This window comes from Colossoma macropomum, unplaced genomic scaffold (assembly GCF_904425465.1).
Source record: "Colossoma macropomum unplaced genomic scaffold, Colossoma_macropomum, whole genome shotgun sequence".
In the NCBI taxonomy this organism is placed as follows: domain Eukaryota; kingdom Metazoa; phylum Chordata; class Actinopteri; order Characiformes; family Serrasalmidae; genus Colossoma; species Colossoma macropomum.
Genome location: NW_023494804.1, coordinates 22,989,848 through 23,015,012, shown reverse-complemented (window position 1 = coordinate 23,015,012; position 25,165 = coordinate 22,989,848). Strand labels below are relative to the sequence as shown.

Here is a 25,165-nt window from a genome sequence, read left to right as displayed (position 1 = left end):
CAACATTAATATTCAAAAATCTGTAAGAATTCATGAAGGGATATCTAGTTAACTGTAGAGAAGGAAAAAAATAACGCCAAAAAATGAAAAACGTATTTCAGCTGATATTAACATAGGCCTGTAGGCATACCTTTTGAAGTGTCAGCACATAAAAATTTAGCATCATACAGAAGAACATCTTTCAAAACATTTTTTATTATTCAAAAAAAGCTGAGGGAAGTTTGTAGGTTTTCACATTGGATTAGTAACATAACAGAGACTGCCTCAGACGAGCTAATAGAGCTAAAACTACAGTTAAGTGGTAACAGTGGTCGCAGATGCTGACTCACCATCTTCTACAGGTGTTTTCTGCCTGTTAAGTGGATGATGTGCCAACATGTGAGTTTGTCTGAGAGATATATTTTAACTGTTATTGGACATAATGTTAAAACGAGCAAAGGGTATTTATCGATGAAAGCTAAGCTACTTAAATACAAGCCAAGTTTCACTTTTTACAGTTCTGTTAAAATATAAAATTGGTTTCACTAGTCCGTATACTTTCCCTGTCTTCCCGTGTTAAAATGCAATAAATACCCAAATACTGATTTCAGCATTTGAATACTGGCACCTCAAATGGTTAACAGTGTACTCAAGCGCCCGGGCACATTTCTAGAGCAAATAAGCACTGACTCCTCCCTTCCTCAACAGCCAACTTCTCCAAACCACCACCTCACAAGCACAATTTGAAAGCCACATTCAAGCACCTTTAGTCCAGCTGGCAAATGCACAACAGAGACCTTTTCTATCTGCCAAAGTTCAAAAAAAAGCAATCCAGCTCACTTCAGTCTTAACTTCAGTCTAACTCAGACAAGAACTGATACAGATGGCTCTTCTCTCTTTTTTCTCAGCTCCAATAAGCTGGCACGGAAGAAAACGGGAAAAAAAAAGCTGAAGAGATGCTGTCATTATCATCAAAAGAAGTGTCCCAGGTGCCCTTTTCAAGCAGAAGGCCTTTTTTTATTCACTTTGAGAGACATAGCCATGAGGAGCGGTGGAGTGGACATGTGAGAGCGTATGATTAACTCATCACACAGTGCTATAAAAAGCGCCTCTTTATTCCCACGCCAGGCACAGATGCTAACTGTATCTTCTCTCGGGCTTCTTATCCCAGCCATTAGACGCCTGATTTACAACAGCGGGGGAGATAAACTTTCAGGCACATGGGATGACAGTTGTGAAAAGCTGCATCTTCTTTTTTTAAACTGCGCTTTTCCTGGCTGAGCATTGATAAAGTATTTAAAGTTGTGTTCAAGCGTTCCTTGGCACTTAGAAGTACTTTGCTGTGCTCATTATTCAGCACAATGCAGATGAAATTAAAGCAAGACCCTAATCACAGACACATTAACACCAACATACTGAAATGTTTCAAAAGTTTTTTGAGTAATTTGTACACTTCCAACATGCCAAAGGTCTTAAAGCAACCTGGGCAATCATCATATCAAGCAATATGTTTAAGTCTTGTGACTTGTTTGTTGCATATGACGCTTAAAAAAGATGGTTCTTGCTCCCGAGTGGCGCAACCGTCTAAGCGTTGGCCCTATCATCAGGAGATCGCAAGTTCGATCCCTGGTGATGCTACAGCCATCCGTAGCCGGGAGTCCGAGAGAGAACAATTGGCTTCGCTCTCTCTGGGTGGGTGGGTAGGATGGCCCCTCCTTCTCCCCCCATCACTCAGCGCGATGCTAGTCAGCGCAGGCGTCTGTTAGCTGACGTAACAGACCTGGCGGTTGCCGCTTTCCTCCGAGCGCATTTGGCTGTCCAATGACGTTGCGTGAGCGGCAGTTCGAAAAGAAGCGGTGGTTGGCTTCACAGGTCTCGGAGGAAGCCTGTGTTAGCCTTCACCCTCCTAGCGCTGATAGCATCGTGTGATTGGGGGAGTCCTAACTAGCAGGTGGAATTGGAGACGACTAAATTGGGGAGAAAATCAAAAAAATCAAAAAAAAAGATGGTTCTTTAAGGGTTCTTTAGAAAATAAAATGGTTCTATAATGGTTCTGAGTAGCTGCTCTGCATTGTGCCTCATTCAAAAATCAGTCCAGGCTGAAACACTCCTTATAACTTCAACATGAATAGGAGGGCTTAATTGTTGTAAGCTGAATATATATATATATATATATAAACGTATTGGTCTTCATGACATTGCAAAAACAATTAATTCAAAACAGACTTTTCAAAGTGTTTTCGCTGCCTAGTTTCCATACATTACCATGCCCTCAGGCGGAACTTGCAGGAAAAAAGAAAAAGGTAGACCTCCAACCACCTGGAGGCAATCAACAAAAACAGAGTGGCAACAGCTGGGCTATTCTTGAGGGTAGCTGGAAGTTGCGGTTAAAGGTGGCAGACCCTTGTGAATGATCCATTATGGAGTTAATTTTGTGCCAAAGGCTTCAAATAAAAAAATAAAATCCACAAGCAAAATATTAAAATGTTGCAAATACAAATAATGACAGTTAAGTCAAACTTACTTTTTCAAAAAAGGTTTCTACTCATTTTCTCTCATTTTGATATAAATCTATAACTCATTTTGCCAGTTTTTGCTTTAATTTTTATCTATTTGCTGATTTTGCTGATGTATTTTTTGCTTCTGAAATCATTCTTTTGCTTCTGACTTATGGCACTTTTTAACAGGGGCAGGTCTTAGAAAAGGCTGCACTTTCTATTGGTCAATTGACTTGGAGTGACAGATCCTCTGAACATGTAGCCACACAGCATGAATCGCTCCCAGGATAGCAGAACACGTCATACATATCATAATTAGGAACGTTTGTCAAATTCCTTTTAATTTATTAATGTAACATATGTTTAGGGGTCCTGTTTCAACCTGTATGAAAGGATGTAACTGTTATTTTGGGCACTGACGAACATAAAGTTGTTTATAAATGAATGAAGCTGTACCACCTTTTGAGTTTGCAGTTGCTAGCGCTGGCTAGCCTAGCAGTGTCCTAAGGCTAACTAGGTGAGCGGTATCAGCAGTATTTCCCATTCTTTTCTGGGTTTATGTCAGCGCTACCTTATTTCCATTGATCCCACAGCACTGCAGATTCAACCATTTCCTGGCCCAACACACCTGACCAGCTCATAGAGAGTTCAGTAATCAGTGGATGAGCCAGATCAGGTGTTTTGAGGTGAGGAATAGTTGAAACTGTATAGAGCTGTCAGCCACCAGAATCAGGGCTAATAAACACAGATTTAAACAGCAAAATTAAAGCTTGCCTAGGTAGCCCTTTAGTGGACACTGCTAGGCTAGTGAGCTCAAGCATCTGCAAACCCAAAAGATGGTACAGCTTCATTCAACAGATAAGTTTACCTAAAAATATATTTTACCAAAATATATATTTTACACAGCTTGACACAGGACCCTGAACATATGTACATTTATAAATATGACAAATATTGCTCATAATGTTGGACATGCCAGCACAATACTACACTCAGCACAAAGCGCTCCACGATGTTGGAGGCAGATCACAGCTCAAGGGGTGGGCATGGCTACATGTTCAGAAGACCTGTCACTCCAAATCAATTGGCAAATGGAAAGTGCAGGTGAACGCCCTCTTCTAAGACCAGTCCCCTGTTAAAAAGTGCCAAAAAATCAGAAGCAAAAGAAAGATTTCAGAAGAAAAAGAGCAATTCCAGAAGAAAAAATACATAGTAAAATCAGCAAATAGAAAAAAAAAAATTAAGCAAAAACTGGCAAAATGAGTAATACAGTTATATCAGAACAGAGAAAATGAGCAGTAATCTTTTTGAAAAATTAAGTTTGATTTAACATATTCTGGACATTTTGATACTTAATATCTTGCTTGTGCATTTTATTATTTTATTTGAAATGTTTGGCACAAAATGAAATCTATAACCAACGCTCCAGGAGGTTTCCATTTACAGACTGTATAGATTGGGGAGTTAGCCATTACAAAACTTTAACAATGTTTGCATACTACAACAAACTCAAGAGGCAAGAAACATTTCCAAAAAAATAGCCCTTTAACCTACTGTGACCGAGTTTTGCAACAACTTACGTACCGAACAAACTCCTTTCAAATTTGTTTTCTACGGCATAATGAGGGTCATACCTTAGTATTACTTCAGATGGTTCAAATGTCCTTGGCTTTGCTGATATTCTGCACAGTTCAAGTGGTGTCAGTAATAAAAAAACATTTAAAATCAGGCTTTTTTACTAAGAAGCTAACACCTTTTCCTTCTGAAGGTCATTTTCTGAAAGCATATGCTTAACTGAAATTGATTCACCGAGTTGCATTCGGTGCAAAGGCCCGGTACTTAATCTTCATACACCTCAGGCTTTTTTAAATCCTTTGTTTCAGGCAAGCACTCTCTTGTTTAAAATTCACTTGTGTTTGTTTTATAAAGTTATTGTTTTATACACCTGTACCTCGCTGCGTGATCTCTGTGGCGAAATCTTCATAAAACACCATGTTACAATTATCACGGCACCTTGAGTGCATTCAAAAAAAAATTCTTATAAAGTGCAAAGAAAACAGCAATGTTAACAAGCTCATGGCGCTAAACTCCTGCTGTGACCTATTACCTCAACACATTGCTGAGTTAATATTCCACAGACATCTTGTGTAGACTCAGTGTGCCACACGGTTAACTGCTGCGATCAAGCTAATGGATCATAATCAATCTGATTAGGCACTAAAAGTGTCATCCGCACGCAGCTCCACTCTCATTGTGCGTTTCTAACACGTCGATACAACACGGTGCAATATCATAATTGCACATGGAAGACAAAGGCATAAATGTGGCACATTTTCATTCAGTGTCCATGCTGCTTCCATATTTCGGGCATCCTTTAGTGCATGAAAGAATTAAGCAATGGGTGATAAATGACAACAAACACACAGTCTCATGGTACCATTCTGTGAAAAAGTCAGAGACAATCCTTTCATTTATTCAGTTTCCAGTCAAAACAGCCATAAAGTACAATTTATTCATTTTTCAGTGTCAGGAAAAAAAAACAGGAAATGTATTTAACAAAAAAAAAAAAATATCACATAAAAGCCTCAAACACTAAATCTATCAGTATTGCAATGAACTCATAATGCCACTTTATCACAAACTCAAATTGGGAATCGGCAGAGTACAAGCAAAGCAGCAGGCTATCTAACTGTTAGCTCATGGCTCTTACTGTTAGCTGGCTCTAGCTCTCTCTAGCTCTGCTACAACAACCACCACCTTGGCAGAACCTAGTCCTGCCCTCCAAAATAAAAATTCAACAAATACTAGGAACACCAACTCAACAATACCATGAGGAAAAAACACCTCTTTTAGAACTAAGTAGACCTAGGTATGCTCTGACGTGACATGGTCAAGAAGCTGTGAAGAGCAGGGACATTGTCCTAGGTTTGTCCAAGAGCAGTGCCCCATTGCTCACCAGTCTCACCAGACCAAGTCTCTGAAATGTCTAGGGGTCTGTCGCCAATTCAGCTCCAGGCCCATGAGGGTACCTGGCGTACCCCCGAACTCACCCTCTGGGCTTTACACTGCAGCCCTTAGGGTGTAGCAGCCCTCCTCAGTCACTGAAGATTCTGAAGCTGTTGAGGGGCATCAGTGGTGTTCTAGCGATGTCGGGGAGCCTGGAATGGTTCTCAGTGTGGCTGGGGAGCACTGGTTGGGTCCTGGAGGACCTCGTTCTAGAGGGCTCCCTAGTACCCCCATCTGGCTCCAGGCAGGGGCCAGGCAGCCCTTATGCAGCACCATGTGGCGCCGGGATCTGATGCGCACCCAAAACACCACATCTGCCTTTTCACCACATACATTCCATACATTCACGGTCTCGCTTTGGAGAGTGGTCTTTTCGGCGGTGTGAAGTACATACCCCGACTTTCTCCTTTGGCTGAAACTCCTGGTGCTTGGCCCACTGTCATAGTTCTGCTTTCACCGCTGCCCACTGCGTCATCGATGGTGGCGAGGGTGCACTTCGTGTGCTCTGTCAACAACCCTTGCAGATCCATCCACTGGAGCTGGCGTTGTGCGTTCAGATCCTTCAGAATTGGCAACGTCACCCACAAAAAGCTGTGGTGCCCTCACCCTGACGGTGTGCCCTACCCCCAAAGACCCACCAACTGGTTCTGATGCTGCGTATACAGCTCTTCCAGAGACTGTGGCTTTCCCCATGGAGAACAAAGGCCACATTGCCAGGGAGCCCCGACTTCGCCTTGGCACCCCTGCTAGTCACCACAAACAGCTTTCATCATTCCCATCTCCAAGCCCATCACGTCCTTACTGAAGTTGAGCACAGCCCCGGCCAAGTCCAAACTGACTATGTATGTGTCCTGTATAGGCACGAGCCAGAAGTTGTGCACTATTGGCTCAGGCCCCCAGCACAACCAGAAGCGGCTTGCTGCTTTCTTTTGCCATCTTTGCAGCTTCTCCTCATTCTTTGCCAGCCTCACCTCTCTCCACGACACCAAGCGACATCTTAGTGCTCCCTATCAGTATTTTTAGCCACATCTGACACCGTTGTAACATGGGTTCTTCTTAGAAGAAGCACAGACAACTCGGAGGTTGTACCTACACCGCTGCTTTATTAGAGACATTAATCAGCAAACAGAGTACAAGCAAAGCAGCACGCTCTTTAACTGTTAGCTCCTGGCTCTTACTGTTAGCTCTGTCACTCACCAACCACTGCCCTCAGAATCTTAGACCCACCCTTCAAAATAAAAGTCCTTGCAAACAAACTGGGCATCACAAATGCTGACCCTTTTTTTAATAGAATAAACATTGTGTAATTTTGTTCACTCTTTACTGCCACTTTAATCCTCTCCTTCCAATCTTAAAACCAACCATTTACAGCTGTGTCCTTCCAACAAAAAAGCTGTTCCCAAAGCTCTCATTGACATTATGTCCCCCTTCAAAGAGACACTAACATTCATGCATTCTACCCATTAACGTTAACATTCTACCCAAACTCAACTGGCTTAGACCAACCAAACTGTTCCTATCAGATAAATCTTCGAGAGAGAATGGAAAAACATTAATAAATAAAAAAAATTACAAAAAAATACAAAATAAAAAAAAAATCAAGCTACGCTCTTGCTTCACTTCCTAAAAAAAACCACAGATGTTTCTGTCCATACTTCCTCTGTGAGAAGACAACTCAACGCTCTGGGTCTGAATGGATGTGTAGCCCCAAGCAGCTGTTATTGAGAAAAAGAATTAGACAAAAATAGAAGAAAATGCTATGTTACATTTCCATTAATGAGCTTTGTAGGGCTTCATAAACTGACTAAAACATTAAAAAGAGTCATTAACCATGATGTGTCATTGCAGCTCATTCCTTTTATCATCCAAATGCAAATAATATGTATGCTGGAAACATACAAAGCAATCAAAACGGGGTCAAAGGGTCAAACACTCATAGGGCTGAGTATCATTCAAATTTTTTCAATTTTAATCCCGACACCGATACCTTGCCTTTGATACTGATTCCTGAATGATATATTTTAATATCCCTGCAGCTGCAGATTTTTTGATATTTTCCATATCTTCTAATTACAAACAAGCCAAAATGTCAAAAGACTAGCAGGGGTGTTCAGAAACACTAACATTTGTATTTGTACTTACAAATATTAAACAGACAAAATAATTAGTATGCAAACTGAACGTGAGTGTAAGCACAGCAAGTCCAAACTATTGCACAGTTCTATAACTTGAGTACAACTCTATCAGTTTGCACTGTAATATTCATAATTACTGAACAATAAGCCTTAGGGGGGCTTTCAGATAATTTTTTAAGATGTGGAAAGCACTGAGTCTTGCACAAAAAAGCAGAACTTGCCTCTCAAGGGGCAGGCTAATGCATTTTTTGATTGCAAGCAGGCAAACACTAGGCAGCGATTTTAAGCTATTTTCACACATAGTTTGTTTGCTAAAGTCCGAACCATAGTCTGCGTGTTCATTCGGTATAGTTGGTTTCACACTGCAATAGTTAAGTGCACCAAATTATACCGTGAGTCCTTGTTTACTGGTCAGAAAATTTGCAGGGACATGAGTGCTATGCTATTCTCACATGCGCCTCCATTTGAGCCAAAAACTTTGAAAATAGAGGTGCTTAATGTGTAGCACTGTCAAGCCAAACACAATAAACCTGATATCTATTTTATACTTCATAACTAGTTGGTTTATTTGAATATAATCTATCAGGTTTCTGATGTAAAATATGCGTTGCGATCCATTTGCTGAAATTAAAGCATTGCTTTGCTATTATATTGATTGCTTGCCTGTCATTTTTACCAGATGTTTGTGCTGCAGGAACGAGTCTCTGTCAAGAGTGACATGTTAAAACAGGCAGATTATACATCTAGTACAGCACCGATGCCAAGTTAGAAGATGATATTGAATGCTTTGATGCTGAATTCCCTCATCTGGTGCAGACCATCACGAAAACACATTCCTAAAAGTAATGGGAACTGAACCAAGGTCCACTTGCAAGCGGAACGAGACCCACGTTTTTGGTTCATTTTAGCACGCACCTGAATAGCTGTAGAGTGTTCACACCTCTCAAGACAGACCGAACTTTAAAAAAAGTTTCCACACCAAACAAGATAGGTGTGAAAGCACCCCGAGAGAACCCAAAAGACAAAGAAGAGAGATAAACATTTTCAAAACTGACATATGCACAATAATAAATAGAAAGCTTCAGATTGTGGTACTGTTTGTGTGGAGTGCTTAACGGTAGTTCAAAAACAGCCAAAAGTTCCTCCATACTGGATGTGACTAGAGTGACTAGAGAGAAGGTATCCTTGATACTGACTGGTCAGCGCCGGATGACATATTGTGCACTTTTGTACGTTCTTAGCAAAAAAGTTGACAGTTTTTTCAAAACCTGCTTTGAAAAAAGTATTGCACAGTCTAGAGCAGGGGTGTTCAGGATCTTATCCGCAAAGGGCCAGTGTGGCTGCAGGTTTTCCTTCCAAACAAGCTGAAGCACACCTGATTCTACTTGTTTATTCAGTCAGTCTTAGTCTTCAAACATTTCATCAGGTGACCTCCTGCTTTGTTGGAGTAAAAACCTGCAGCCACACCAGCCCTCTGCAGATAAGACTGTACAACCCTGGTCTTCAGTGCAAGTAGTAGCTCTGAGTTGCTCCAAAGGCAACAATGACAAGAATCATGCATGAGAGAGTTTGAAAAAGTTGTTGTCTGAAAGCCCCTTCAGGCTGGCATTAGCCTGGGATTTTAGGGGTTAAACCAGAAATGAGTGTGAAGTGCTGGAAATGGGAAATTTGCTGACCACACCACTGCAGAGTTCTGTGCAGGGTTTAAGAAGTGTTGACATTAATAACTTGCTTACGGCATGCAATTTGTAAACAGCCAATCTTCATTTTTGCTCAAGTATTATTACTGGCAAGCAGACACTGATATAATTGACTACTTAGGTATTGAAATTTGGTACTGACAGAAAAGTAATTCTAAAAAGTACTGAATTTCGAAACCAGTCCTATTCACTCACAGGAGGTATAGCCCATGCTTTCTGGCTTCAGCCGACTCTGAAAATTCCATCTTTTTAAGTCCCACTCAAAAAATAAATTAATAAATAAAACCCAAAGTAACAGTGCTCTTGACCTTGGACTCTTCCTCAGTAAGCTGAACACAAATCTGGTATTAGTTCCTGCAAGTGAAAGCACAAAGCAGATCAAGGTCATAGACAAAATGATTTTACAATGTTTTGTTCCTCCCTCCTTCCACTCAGCCTTAAACTCTCACAGATGGAGATATTTCACATTAAACTGTCGCTTGCGGTTGCACTGTGAACACAATAAAGACAAGAATGTGACAAAATCTCCACAATAAAAAGTCAACAAAGATATTCCACTTACTAATGGAACTGTTTCCATTACTTAGTTGAGCAATAAAAGACATTTTCTTCTTTCACTTTTCCCAGTCTGCCTTGAATTACAGGGGCATACAGAACAAACAAGTAATACAGATATTACTTACTGGTGCTCTGCATGGAGCATTGAAGGTGAAATTGTGCAGATTTGTTCAAAGCTATGGGACAGATAATAGAGGGAGGCAAAATTTCCTCATTTTCTCAGCTTAAAGTAGGGGTCACTCTTGGACCATCTTCCATCAGTGATATTAAAATGTTCATTAACCTGCGGAGTCACCCTGCAGCGGCCCTCGCGTTATGGCCTGTCCTTTCTCAGCTGCTCACACTCAGGCTTTGCTTCACATATGCTTCTGGGAGATTTTCCATACTAAGGAGGCCTCACTCCAACAAGAAGTGAAGAATTCAGAGCTAGTGCACTTTTGCCAAACTTTTCCTCCCACTCATCCTTCAGTAAGGCGCTATTTATACCTCCATGACAGCTTTTGGTGAGAAATACGTCAACGTAGCAGATTAAATTGGACCCGGGTCATTCAATGAGTGGCTCGTCAAAGCGATTGAAAAGTTGGGTTTCAGACACGGAGAGGAACTTGTGTGAAACTGTCAAAGTATGCCTTGCCTTAGAAGCTAGAGACAGCTGGACAACCCAGCATAATCCAACTTAATATAGATACCATGTACACTGCTGTACATGGTTCCTATCAAGGTCCCTTGACAGGGTTTTTGGCTTGTAGGTAGGGAAAGGTTTTAAAAACCTATTATATGAATGCTTTACATGCTGCGAATGTTCTTTCAACTTTAAAAATGTTCTACAAGCTTACACTTTACAGCACTGTGCAACAGTAAAAAAAAACCTTAATTTATTTCATTTTCAGTTAATACAGCCATTAAAAAACGTTTCCCCTTTTTTAAGGAGACATTTCTGAGGAAATTAGATATAATTTAACCCACTTGCATAAGGAAGAAGAAAGTCAAAGGAAAATCGGTGAAAAATCAGGAGTTTCCAAAACTGGAGTTGAAAAGGTATTAAAATATATAAAGTGGAGCTCCTACTGTGCAAGACCTGGTAGATGACCAAAACTGTCACCATTAGATAAACAGTACATAAAGCCTTTATCTTTAAGAGACATGAGAGGTGTTTCTGTCCATCCTCTCCACACAACACCTATGGGTCTGACAGGCTGTGTAGCTGATGTTCTTAGAACGATGGACTGACCAGCCCAGAGCCCTCGCCTCAACATCACAAAATGCATTTGGGATTATTTGGATTGTGAGAAGCAGAAAATGCAACCAGCTTCTAAGACTGAACTTTGGAGGTGTGGAAAAATATCCCTGCAGATTTCTTTGAAAACCTGAAAGACAGTCTCACAAAAAGAATGGTAGCTGGAATAAAGGCAAAGAGTGGACACACCAAACCCTGAAAAAGATGTGATATACTTAGTTGTTGAGGCTTCTGTGTAATTGTCTGTCAAATATATGTTTTCTCCTTTTTCTTGATGCTGAACAATGAATAACTTGAACAACCGTTTTCACTAAAATTATATAAATGAAGGGTGGCCTTCTGTACAAAACAGTTCTTTAAAGTAGTCCCAAGATGGTTCACATTTTTGCTTGATCCAAGTCCAAACACACAGGGACAGAGCAAAAATGTGGACAACTTGGGGGACCCTGAGAACCGGGAATCATTTGAAAGGCTCTATAGAGACCTAAAAGTTATTATATGCCATTGCTCTGAAGAAACCTTTATTTTTAACTAGAATTCTTAGTTCACACTTCAGCAGTGTTTTGCATAAAAAGAAACTATGTGCTTTGGTGCACACAGGTGTGTTCATACAAGCTAACATTATCATTCACATGCAGTGCCTACAGCAACTCTGGCTTAAATTGGCTTTGAGCCAGAGGGCCATAGGTTCTAACCTCTCCGTCTTCACATCTACACAGCTGTTGTGCCCCTGAATAAGGCACTTAACCCTAAGCTGCTCTAGGGATGCTGCAACATGGAAATCCTGTCACACTTTCCCTCCCCTAGGGCACGCTTGTAAAAGACAATATGTTTGGTCTTAATATATCCCAGGCCCAGAAATGCAAGAGACATCAAATAATGTGCTGTAGGTAATGTACTCGGCTTTGAGCTGTCATTTCTATATGCTGGCGTACGGTAAATCAGTCCTAATAATTTGCATGCTACAGTGCATGCTTAACTGACCCAATCTGAGATGATAGACAAGCCTCCTTTTCACAAGAGAGAACAGCTCTTTTTCATGGAAAAATACTGTGCAATAGTGCAGCGCAAGAGGCCAACAGCAGGAACGTTGGAGATTCATTCTACAAAGAAAGAAAAAAAAGCGTATTCAGTCTCTCCCAACCCTTTACGCAATTTATGAACTTTAAGACCATCTCCAATCGGGACGTCTAGCAATTATTTCTCTCTATGGATGCCGTTAGTTCATTCATGGTCATTTACCCTGGAACATCCCCAATAAAGCCAGAAGCACTGTTTGATTCACTTTATTATTAATAACAGAAGAAATGTTGAGGGAAGATGTTGGTGGGGGGAAGCGAAGCTAGCCTGTGTTTCGGCCACCTCTCTTTCATGAGTAATGACAGATCGCTGTGGTTCCCACGCTGAAGAAGGCACAATGGGCTGCAGTGGGCCACAGCATGACCCTGTCTTTCACCCTTCACCACTCCCCATGCCCTGTCAGAAATGGTTTGGGGAGCCGGCTGTCTATTTGCAACAGAGACACTGCTAGGAAAACACAAAGAAACCTTGCCTAGAGGGGCTCTTCTCCTTACTTTGTGCTTGAAGGTTAGCCAAAAACCAGCAGAAGAGAAATTTGATGAGTGCTAGCATTTCTAAGAAGATTCTGCTTCTGCTCATCATTCTGGTGTAGCTGTATGGAGAAATCTCTCTCCGACATTGATGTTAAATAAAGTGAGTTAAGATGAACTTTCAATTTAAAAGCGCACAGAGTGAGTTTACTCTTTTGGCAACACGGTTAGAGGGCCCATGTTCTATATTTTATTGTATTTTATTTTATTATGGTAGAGTTTACTTTTATAGCTTATAATACATCTTACTGTGCCTTAAACCACATCGACAAGTCTGCAGAAGTTTAAGGAAGATATGGATGTGGTTTGGGGAAAGTTCTGGGCGTTTTTTGGGAAATTATTTTGGTGAGTACAGTTTGTTAGCAATGTCAACCTCGTAGCTCCAGAGTTAAATTGAGGAAGCAAAATTTAGACACCAAACATGTCCTGAATGATCAATGACATCTGAGGTAAGTGTAAAATGTAAAAAATTTATTTTTTAAAAAAAATTCTATTTAAAAACTACTGCATTAAAGAAACATCCACTGAAAGTGGTTCTTCTACAGTAATACTCTAAAGAACCCTTTCTGGCACCATAATTTTCAAGAACGAAGAGTTAAACCTAAACACTAACCAAGGCCAATAAGCGTGAAAATCAACACACCCCAGCTAGCATGATGCTATTTGTGAAGTTTTTGCCAAACTATTGCTTTAAAGAAACATCCACTGAAAGGTTCTCCAGGGAACCAAAAGTGGTTCTTCTACAGCACTACTGTGAAGAACCCTTTTTTGGCACCACAATTTTCAAGAACAAAGAGTTAAATCTAAATGCTAACATGGCTGATAAGAAGTGAAAACCAACAAACTCCAGCTAGCACGATGCTATTTGTAAAGGAACAGACAACTCAAACTCCAGGGGCAATTTTAGATGGGTCACAGGTAGAGGAGATCCAAAGTCTCTCCACAGGTCTGCAGATGGTCAGCAATGACAGGCTGGTCTCCTTTCAATGGAAAATTGGATACTCAGGCCAAAAGAAGGACGGCCAGATTGTGGCCAGGCAAAAGGTCTGTCGCTAGGCGAGCGTGTGAAAGAGATACTGGTGAGAGAGCAGGGAAATGAGCCACAATCACAACGAGAGAGTGGACAACGTCCATCTCATGATGAGACTACCAGAATGACCCAAATGAAAACATTCCAAACTGTCTTTAAGGAATGAGATTGAGCCATTTTACCTTTTTTAACTGGATAGTTAGTAGGGGCTATAGTAGCATATGGATAGTATTTTTATTGAAATTAATATAATTATTTAAATTAATAACTAATATCTAAGAAGTCCACAAGTCCCTTACTTAAGTAAAAGTACTTGTAATCTAGTAAAAAATAGTTGAAGTGTGATTTAGACTTTTTACTCAAGTAGAAGTGTAAAAGTACATGCTCAAAAATGTACTTAAGGCAAAAAAGTAAAAGTATTTATTTAAAAAATAATTTCTAATTCAATTTTTTTTCAACAGGATATCTTTTGAGTGAGGGTTGGAGGTAAACATCATCAAACTGAGCGTACATAATGGTTTATACCATACCTGCAGCCATCATTTACGAAAATGCACTCATCTAGACTGCCCAAACATGTTTACATGTGACATGTCAATTTGAAACGGACATTGCTGGGAGTCTCTTCTTAGAAAAAAAATGTTGATTTTTAGTTCAGCAGTCAATACTGAACACCTTTAAGCATGACCATGGCCAGAGTGGGTTTTCAGACTGGGAGTTACATGATGCAGACCAGCCCACAACCCAAAGACAAACACACACACACACACACACATGTCCTGCAATCACATTACATCAGGCTATAGGATATTCCTAGCATTGCAGTCATCACTGTACATATTCCAACACTTCCGCCCTGACACAAAATAATAGCAACCAATCAGTTCACAGTAACCAGCCCAAAACAGTACTGGCACTGGCACTCTGGCACTGAGTAAGGCCATGGAAGTAGGTTTTTTCAGACTCATCGTCCGCATTAAGCGCTGAGTTGATGCTGTCGCTTTCTGTGGATTCCGTTTTTCACTGAGGGGGCCTGTAAGCTGTGAAAGTAGCCAATCACGGGTTCACTCCACTATCCTTAACTCCTCCACATCCAGTAGGGAGCCAAAGAGACAGAAATACTCAAGTACAAATACCTAAAAAAAATACTTAAGTACAGTAACAAAGTACTTGTACTTCCTAACTTACAACCTCTGTATCTAAGTTAATAGATGTATAATCAAAATCTGTGCTTATTATATCTAATATGTAGAAGTTCATTAAAGAAAACACTCAAACTCATTACAGCTGATGAACCTCATATATAAATTAACCAGTAATACACATAATAAGCACTTTCCCTATTTGCAGGATGTGAGGCAGAAGCACAGACACAGTCTGGCACGGCACTTCCTGCTGGTCAGTACATTTTCCCTGACCCCCTGCTGCTCGGATATGAAAGACTAAACGAAGCCCCTGACAGTCGTTGCGGCTCAGTGGCATGGTAAGCCCCAGGTCTGGGGGTGCGCACAAGATGACTCATCTCCATTTTCTTCAGTCCCTCTGTACCAGACCGCTCATCCAAAACAGAGCCAAACATAAGACTAAAATTAAACACATCAGTCCAGGCCTGTCCAGTATATTAAGAGATTCTCCTCAAAGATAAAATACAATAGAATGTTTTATTTTTTTCCACACTGTACACAGATATACAAAGTAAGTTTGTTATGTAACAAAGTTATTAGATCATGGATTCCTTAGTATGGCCGGTAGTGCTATACTGCTACAACAGGACTTTGTACCAAGACAGTTATTATTAAGAGTAGGTGTGCAATGAATATTTAATACATATATTTAATATATAGTAGCACCCAGTTGCCAGCTCTGTATACCATACTGTTTAAAGATTAGCACAGCTGTCAAAACTCCATTGTTAACCACTTGATTTGAGGTGACTATTGTTTTTAACTTAAAAGGTACAGTCCAGATAAGTTTCTTACTGCTCCAGAATACTAGCTTGCTGTCGATTACATTTATTTCCGAAAATCACTGAGGCCATGCTAGCCAACTACTAGGGGTGGGAATCTCACTTCTGTGTCGTTTTTGCTCAAGGGTAGGGATGTAGCTTGCTAAGTGCACCACCATGAAGTCACCAATCTTCTGGTCCAGTGTCGGTCACACCCATTTCGCAAGGTGAGAGGAACTGCGAACACCTAGGTCAAGGGTCGGCAACTCAAACATTAAGAAGAGCCATTTTGTCCTTTTAACAAAAACCAACCCACCTTGGGAGCCACAACATTTTATGTCTATTTTATTAAAGCAACGTTTTACCATCTTGGCTGTAAATATGTCTCAGTATGTGCTAATGTGCTAGTATAGGGTAAAAAATATAATATAAACGAAAACGCAGATTTGCTTTGCTCTGCTTTGAGCTTTAGCCCAGCTATATCCGCTTTTCTTACGTATCTAGCAGTAAAATGTCTGTCAGTATTCGACTTTTTATGAGGCTGTAGTCAGCTCCTCTTTCGCTAGCTGCTTGTCTGAATTTTTCCGTTCCACCTTAAATGGTGCCTGAGGTGCCAGAATGTGACTGCTGCACCATTTAAGGTGGAACGGGAATATTTGAACAAGAAAGTGGTGAACGAGAAGCTGACTTCAGCTTCGCAACTTTTTACTGTTTGACAGTTTCTCGTTACAGATTAAACATATCAGGAAACCAGCTGAGTGCTTATAAATGCAAATAAGTCCATTTGTCTCCAAATTTTTTATGTTTTCATCTTAAATCTTTCTAGCTAAGTGAGATTGATGTCTGCGTCAGCAGTCTGTGCGCCAACCTTCAGGGTTAAAGGGTGAATCAGCAGTTACAAGCTACATTAACTCCAGCGTTTAACACCATTTATTGTTAAAACTGTGTTTGAATGATCAGCAAAGCTTTATTTTACTGCAAAGGAGGATTATTTTATTTTTACCTAAAAATCTAATTCTGCTGCGCAGCCACAACAGGGCAGTAAAAGAGACGCATGTTGCCAACCTCTTAAAACAGCTGGAAAACTGAACTCATTTTATTTAAAACTGCATCATCATTTTGAAGCCAGCAGCTGGAATTTCTAAGCACTCCACAGCAGTTGCAGCATAATGGAGATGAAAGTGAGAGGGTGCAGATGGCCTAAGGAGAAGACACGATGCTTGACTGACAGAGCAAACAGAAATATCTGATGGAATACAAAAGTGGGGACAGCTAAAATGAGAGAGTATAGTGATGTAGAGGAGCACGTAACAGGCAGCAGGGTTGTAGTACATGTTTATTAATCATCATCGCAATATTGGCCTCACTCCATCATATCACACAAGAGCGCAATATAATGCACTCAGGAAATGAGTGCTGTAACAAATCATAGGAATTCCCATTATATGCAATGTGAGCACACTGACCAATCTCAAATGCTCAAGTCCTTTAATACTGACATGATCTGCCAAATGTGCACATGCCAAAATTGTGCAACCCCATCTTTAACCATGATCAGCAGCTGTTCTGGCATCACACTCTGACATCACAACAAATTGTGAAAGGATTTGTTCTGGCACATCACAATCAAAACATCTTGCAATATGATATGTAGTCCTGCAGTGCACGCTTCAAAATGTCAAGATCTGGCATAATTTGTCACTCAAAAATGGGAGAAAGGATAACCTCTCAATCTTTTGGGAACTTTTCCCTTTTAGGCTGAAATAAATGCACTTATCTAATTTGACTGTAAAAGATGTATTTACTACTTTCAATAATTCAACTTGAACTTTTACGATAAAATCACATGATAATTAGTCTTTCATTTTCATCACTGGTGTCCAGTGAGAGCAACAGTGGCTGTATGTTCCAGCTTCTCAGTGATTGCAGCCCTCTGGCTCTCATATTGCTGCGTTACATCTTTTTTCAAGAGGAACTAAAGCTTTCTATATTGCTGTTGCTTTTGATAGTTTGGTCAATTTTGGTCAATTTATCTATAGTTCACAGGCAGGCACTGTCCAGCATGGACTGCAAATGGCACCATTCAGTGTTAATGGTTCTGATATTGCCAGCATCAGTCCTTCACCTTTTTTTTCCGATCATAGTTCATTTTTTCCCTATCGTAGTTTATTGATTTGTGATGGAAGTGAACATATTTCACATCATTTATTTCATGATTGTATCAGCATATATTAATCTACACATTCATTTAAATGGAATGAAGGGGGGGGGGCAGTTTTTTCAAGGGAGATCATTTTTTTTGCCATGGTATGGCATCCCATGCTGTGATGCAAAATGAAAATAAAAACAGAATGTGATGATGTGCAAATAATTTAAACCCTATAATTACAACATATCAAATGAAAATGAGAAATTGTATTGTTTTTCGAAAAATATATGCCCATTTTGACTGTGATGCTAGCAACGCACTTCAAAAAAGTTGGGACAGGGGCAACAAAAGGCTGGTAAAGTTGTGTTATGCTAAAAAACACCTGGTGGAACAACATCTAATTAGGGTAATTGGCAACAGGTCAGTAACATGACTGGGTATAAAAGAGAGGCTGAGTCTTTCAGAAGTAAAGATATAAAGAACTACAGAGGAGGGTTCACCACACTGTGAAAGACTGCATGGGCAAGTGCAAAAATTTAAGAATAACATTTCTCAACATAAAATAGCAAAGAACTTATGGATTTCATAATCTACAGTACATAATATCATTAAACGATTTAGAGAATCCAGAGAAATTTCTGTATGCAAAGGACAATTGTGGCTGGCCATGATCTTCAGGCCCTCAGGCAGCACTGCATTAAAAACAGACATGATTCCCTGGGGGAAATTACTGCATGGAAAAACACTGTCTGTGAACAAAGTTTGTCGCTGTATCCACAAAAGCAAGTTAAAACTCTACCATGCAAAAAGCCACATATAAACAGGATTCAGAAACACTGCTGCCTTCTCTGGGCCTGAGCTCATTTAAGATGGACTACGGCGAAGTGTAAATGTGTCCTGTGGTCAAACAAATTAAAGTTTGAAATTCTTTTTGAAAATCATGGACGCTGCATCTTTTGGGCTAAAGAAGAAAGGGACCATCCAGCTTGTTGTGAGTGCAAAAGCCAGCATTCGTGATGGTATGGTGTGCATTAGTGGACATGACATGAGTGACATCTGTGAAGGCACCATTAATGCTGAACAATATTTACAGGTTTTGGAGCAACCTATGATACCATCCAGATGACGACTTTTTCAGGGAAGGTCTTCCTTATTTCAGCAAGACAACGGGAAACTACATTCTGCACGCATTGGAGTATGGCTCAGCAGTAAAAGAGTTTGGGTATTAAACTGGCCTGCCCACAGTCCAGACCTGTCACCACTGAAAACAGTTGGTGAATTATGAAACGAAAAATACGACAAAGAGGACCCCAAACTGTTGAGCAGCTGAAATCCTATATCAAGCAAAAATGGGAAAACATTTAACTTTCAAAACTACAGTGTGTGCCACAAATGTGTTGCTGGCATCAAATGGGCACATTTTTTTTCAAAAAAACAATAAAATTTCTCAGTTTCAACATTTTTTGTTGTCTTTTTAATTGAATATAGGGTTTAAATGACATGAACATAATTGCATTCTGTTTTTATTTACATTTTGCACAGAATCCCAACTTTTTTGAGTTGTAGTTGTATCATTTTGAAATAACACTAGAAACCACTATTTTGTGTGCTGTCCTACAGACACCATGTATCTACACATTTCATAATCCAACCTGCCTATTTGCATCCTGATGAAGTATGTTTTTCTTTTATTTTCCAAGCAATTTAACCAAGCCGGCATAATGTCTCTGCCATTATGCTAATCACTGGGTGTTTCCTGTTGATTCCCATGCTTGACTAGCAGATTGTGCAAAGCAGCGAGAGAAGCGGATTCAGCCTACTCGCCGCTGATGCTGCAGCCCGTCAGCATGAGCGGATGTGTATTATGATGATCAAGAGCCAGGTGAGGCTCTAGCATACGTTAGCATCACATCATCTGCTCAGCTATACATGCTAATGCCTCTCAGTCCCCTGTAGACTGCAGTGGAGACGATAAAGCAAGAAGGCAAAGAATGCAAGGCGACTGCTTACGGCACATGATAAATGAAGGCATCAAATCTAGGCCTGTATTAAGCAATAATCTCACAGTAGCAGTGCTGATCTAGGATCAGACTGCTCTCCGTTTATACAGAGAATTGATCCAGAAAGAGCCGCCCAAAACCAATATGCTCTCTTCATACCAGCCATAGGTGTTTGAAGAAGCCAATGAGTTCCCCTTAGTTTATTTTTTTTTATTTAAATATCTAACCAAATTAATTTTAGCGTAAAACGAAACTGCCCACCATTATGCAAATTTTTCTTAGTCACTGCACCACACACCACTGCTTCAATCACCACCAAAAAAAGGAAACTTGTAATTTTATTTGTTAAGTATATACAGCTCTGCTGTCAGAGACCACCCTTTATTTATGTAATTTATTTATGTAATGACCAAAATGGTCATCAGGTACAAGTTATTCATTTTTCAGTGTCAGGAAAAATACATATATTAACAGAAAATTGCACAGAAGCTTCAGCAACTAAATATAACATCACATTTTTCCACACCTCCAAAGTTCAGTCTCAAAAGTTAGCTATTTATTTTTTGAACTCCAGTGTTGGAACCCCCTGTTTTTTCACTATATTTTCTTTAAATGAATAACTTATACTTATTAGCAGCTGAATGGAAATTAAATAAATGAAGGGTGGTCTTTTACTTCACTTTTCCACAGTACTGTCTATTTTCACTTAAGTATATTTTTGATGTCATACTTCCACTTTTAATTGAGTAAGATTTCAATTAAGTACTCATACATTTACTTAAATATGATTTTCGTGTCCTTTTTCCTTCACTGGTGCTAATCAACTTAATAAATTCTAAAGGAAATTTTGAGTAAGGTATATTATTCAGATTCCAATAAGTACAACAGAATATGGCTGAATGTTATCATCAAACAGGTCATCTGTTTGAGATTACCTGTTCTTCCATCTTTCTAGCTTTCTCTTGCAGTTTGTATAGCATCAGCAGACTGAGACCAGATGTATGAATAGGATTCTCAAGGTAGATAATGTAGTTGCTTTTATGCTGAGGCAAGAAAAGCAACTACTTCAGAAAATTAATCTAATCTTTAATAGCATGGCTTCTCACAGCTGTTGTCACCTTAATTTTATGTAGGGAACATGATCTAACAAAGCTTAAAATATTTAACTAAAACTACTATTTTGAGCAAGTAAATATATGATTATACTTCACATTTTAGATGCATTTTATAATTACTCTGATTAAACATTTGAATAATAACTAAGCCCCTAGTGAAGTGAATTGCACTGCAAATGTGTGAGGCAGCAATAAAGGCAGCGTGGAGCTTCTTTTACATAGAGATAGGAAACACAGTAGCACACAGAGCCCAATTCTACACGTTGATCCATTTTATTATGGCCAACATGGATACGTTTGTATAACAACTACTCGGGGGGGCAGATTTTAAATGAGACAAAGTCTCTAAATGTGTCTGATGGGATGTCAGGTATGACCAAGAAACTCCATAGGCTGGTTTCTCGTACATGGATTAAGCCTAGTTTAGGACTAAATTGCAGTGACAATAAGGAATTACCACTGTGAACTGTTTTTAGTCAAGGATTAGGTTGAATCTGAATGTATGTAACTGGCCCCATGTGTGCTGATTTGTTACCTGTGCCTGAGCCTCCATGCGAGCATACTGGAGCAACATGGGTTCTCCGTGCTTCTGTAAATACTCTCTCTGACAGCGCTCAGCCAAGGCCGGTTCATTAGGCAGGAAGCTGCTGGCCCAAATCTAGAGAAAAATAAGAGAAGCAGAGAGAGCCGTTGAGCCAGTATGGCTAACCTCACTAATCTATCACCTTTAACAAACATATAAGACCTTGTGCACTCCACTGAAGGAAAAATTTAATTTGTGGCCCCCAATGATAACAAATAATGATACGCTTCCTCTCCTTCCCAGTCATAAAAATTACTGCAGCCACAGCAAAGCCCTGCACTCACATATGCAAATGGATAAAGAGACAAACTGCAGAGCAAGGAAGTCCCAATTATACTGCATGACCGTTGGAGTTAATAAGCACTTTTGGTGATAGCATCTCTTCCATCTCCTGCCCTACAGTGGAGATTTAAGTAAGGCAGCGGATACTGACTTGGGTTTAACTTTCTCTTCTCAAGGGCCAGAGTTACACAGTATCCCAACTAGGAATGCACCAATTCAACTTTTCTCTCCTGAAACTGATTCTGAGTTCTGAACTCAGGGTTATCAGCTGATACTGAGTACTAATCTGATACAAACGCTGAGTATTAAGACATGTTTGTAAGATCAGACACCTCAGAAAAACATCTAACAGTATCAATTTTAATTGTTTTGACTATATACAACAAAAAAAAGTCAGAAACCACCCTTCATCTATTTAATTCCAAGTCAAAATGGCTATTAAGTGGAAATTATTTATTTTCAAGAGATATTTCTGGATATTAGATCATCTACTTGCGTAAGTAAGACAGTGGTAAAAGCCCTGCTAGACCACCATCAGATAACGAGTGCTTAAAGCTTTCATCCTTGAGACGCAAGAGAAAATCAAGCGGCATTCTTGCTTCAGATCTGAAAAAATCGCAGGAGAAAAAAATTCACAGTGAGAAGACAACTCAACGCTATGGAGTCCATACTTTAACATCATTGTATAAGTTTGAGGTTATTTGGATCAAGAAAAGATGAGAATATAGCCAATTTCTAAGACCGAACTTTGGTGGACACACTAAATATTAGGGAATACAATCTAAAAGGTGTTCTTATTTATTATTTAATTGTTGGTGCTTCAATGTAATTTTCTGTTAAATATATGTTTCTGTTTTTTCCTAAACACTGAAAAAGTAATAACATAATATCTGTTTTAACTGGAAATGAAATACATGAATAGTAGTCTCTGACTTTTGCTTAGTACTGAATAATTTTCATACATTTATACTATTTCACAAATTTGGACTTCTGTTGCTTTGATAAAAACAGTACCCCATGTGACCAAAACACTACATTCCCTGTGATAGATTATATGATAAAATCTCACTTTTAGGCATATAGTGATATTTGTGCTCAGGCAAGCTCAGAGAACATTCAGACCAAAGGAAAAGTAAGATCTTAGATATGGACATAAACAGATTAATGAGATCAGCATCAGTGCAGATACAGATCCAGTATATGGAATCAGTGCATCACCAATCCTAGCACAGGGCTAGCTAAAGAGAGTGTGGAAGTGGAGCATTTGATGCACCTCCAAATACATCCAGCGCCAGAGGGAGAATCTGTCTCTTTTGTGATTGAGAGAATCTCTTTTCTCCTCCATCTCAGCAGCAGAACTGTCTCAAGAGCCTTCCATCAAAGAATCGCCATCTCAGGTCCTGATACTGAGCCCAGATAAACTCAAAGTACAGGAACTTGGACGCAACTCACTCAGCAAAGCCTTCCGGAGCATCATGTTCACAGATACTGCTCTATTTTTGGTTGAAAATTCAAATCAATGGCACACATTATACAGCGTTAACATGGATCTTCTTTACCTTATAAAATTAGGGGCATTAAAAATGACTTACAGCATAACAGGGCTGCACAATATATTGTTTGATATTTGACATTGATTGTTATCGTGATAATAGGTTTTGCAATAGACATACTGCAGACTGATGTTTTTGACTAACCACAATGTTTGTGACTAAAGTCACAAAGTTCCTGACAAATCACCATTCCTAATGAGTGTCTATGACTGTTTTCATGAATTGAGGCATTCACAAAAGTCAATCAAAATAATGCAGGCCAATCTTAAACCACTGACTCACTAATGAATTTTTAATATACTGGAAGGCATATCACAATAACAATGTAGCAGTATTAATATTTTGTCCATATTGTAACCTTTTGCTGTAGGGCTGTACATATTTTTGACCCATGTCCCATTAATTGTTTTTAGAAGAACGTCTAGCAGGGCCACATTAGGTGACAATGACATCATGACATCAAGAGAAAGCTGAAAGCCCTCAATGAGTCATTCTCACATCAAGACAGATTGCATTCAGAATGCATTCCTGCAATTCAACTGCCAAGGATGAATTTTTTTTGTCCTTAAATCACCAAAGTTTATCAACCAAGTCACTGCTTTTGTCTGAAATATTATTAACTCATATCTTAAGTTCATTTGGTTCAATTACTGAAAAAAGAAACCACAAAAAAGGACAGGTAAGAAAAATACAACAGTGCTAAGCTCTAGCTTTCACAGGCTCAACAGACTTTAAATGAGGTAAAGCCTTAAAAGCACATTATAGCAAAGTCTTTGGAAAATGACTCGAGCTCAAGCAGTAGCAATTCCAGGCTTCATTTGCAGTGACAAGGAGCCATTTAAGTCAATGGTTATTATCTTCTAAGGTGAGTAATAAATCAACATGCAACATTACCCAGAGAGATATTGTTTTCGAGGCAGAATGAAAGCAGAAAGCCAATGAGAACCACACCACTAATCCAAAACACTCGCGGGTCTTTTCCAAAGCCAATTCCAATGCACCTGCCATGTTTAGGCATTTTGGATTCTCTCATTAGAGATCAAGTTTAATGCCCAATAAAAGTGAATTGCTCTTGATTGTCCAGGTCATACTTTACAGACTTTCAGAAAGGGTGCCCAGTTTCCTTCACCACTACATTTGGAGTGCGGAATGGTAGTAAAAGTTCCTGTTTAATCTCTTTTCAACAGCAGCAAGCCAACTCTTCCAAGCTGTCGATTACTGCTAAAAATGAGGAGATGGGCTGACCGTAATGGGCATTTTTTCATTAAAAGTTAAGCACCACTGTAAACTCACCATCTGTTTTCAAGGGCTATCTGAATGATGACTACACCACACATACAAAGACAAATAAAATAAAACTGACAGAAAACTGCTTTTTAGGAAAGAATGTAATGTGATCAAGGCTTATAATTATACCAGCCAATTCTGACCAAGTAAGTTCTGTTACAAATGAAAATGCAAAAGCGTTCAGCGTTAATGGTCAGTAGGCCTGAGCAATAGGGTGATAATCAGATATCGGCATTGATTGATAACTAAGCCAGTGAAAACGCTATGAAGGTGATAATCGTCAGGGAAATTTGAATAACATTAAATAATAAGTACATGTAATGTTTTAGCCCTGCAATGGACTGGCGACCTGTCCAGTATCCTGCCTTCTGCCCAATGACAGCTGGGATAGGCTCCAGCACCCCACCACGACCCAGAAGGATAAGCGATTTAGATGATGTGTGTGTGTGTGTTTGTGTAATGTTTTACTCCCTTTACTCTATGATGGAGTACATTTTC

General features: G+C 39.6%; 1 protein-coding gene across 3 annotated transcripts in view; it reads right to left on the bottom strand.

Annotated features, from left to right (window-relative positions):
• Nucleotides 1-25,165, bottom strand: part of galt (galactose-1-phosphate uridylyltransferase) — a 124,790-nt gene that overhangs the window by 66,310 nt on the left and 33,315 nt on the right. For 2 of the 3 annotated variants that reach the window (XM_036594433.1, XM_036594434.1), the window contains exon 6: nt 21,498-21,620. The exons of the other annotated variant lie outside the window; for it this stretch is intronic. In XM_036594433.1, coding sequence (XP_036450326.1) covers nt 21,498-21,620 — 123 coding nt within the window. The remainder of the gene's footprint in view (nt 1-21,497; nt 21,621-25,165) is intronic. 3 annotated transcript variants of the gene reach the window in all.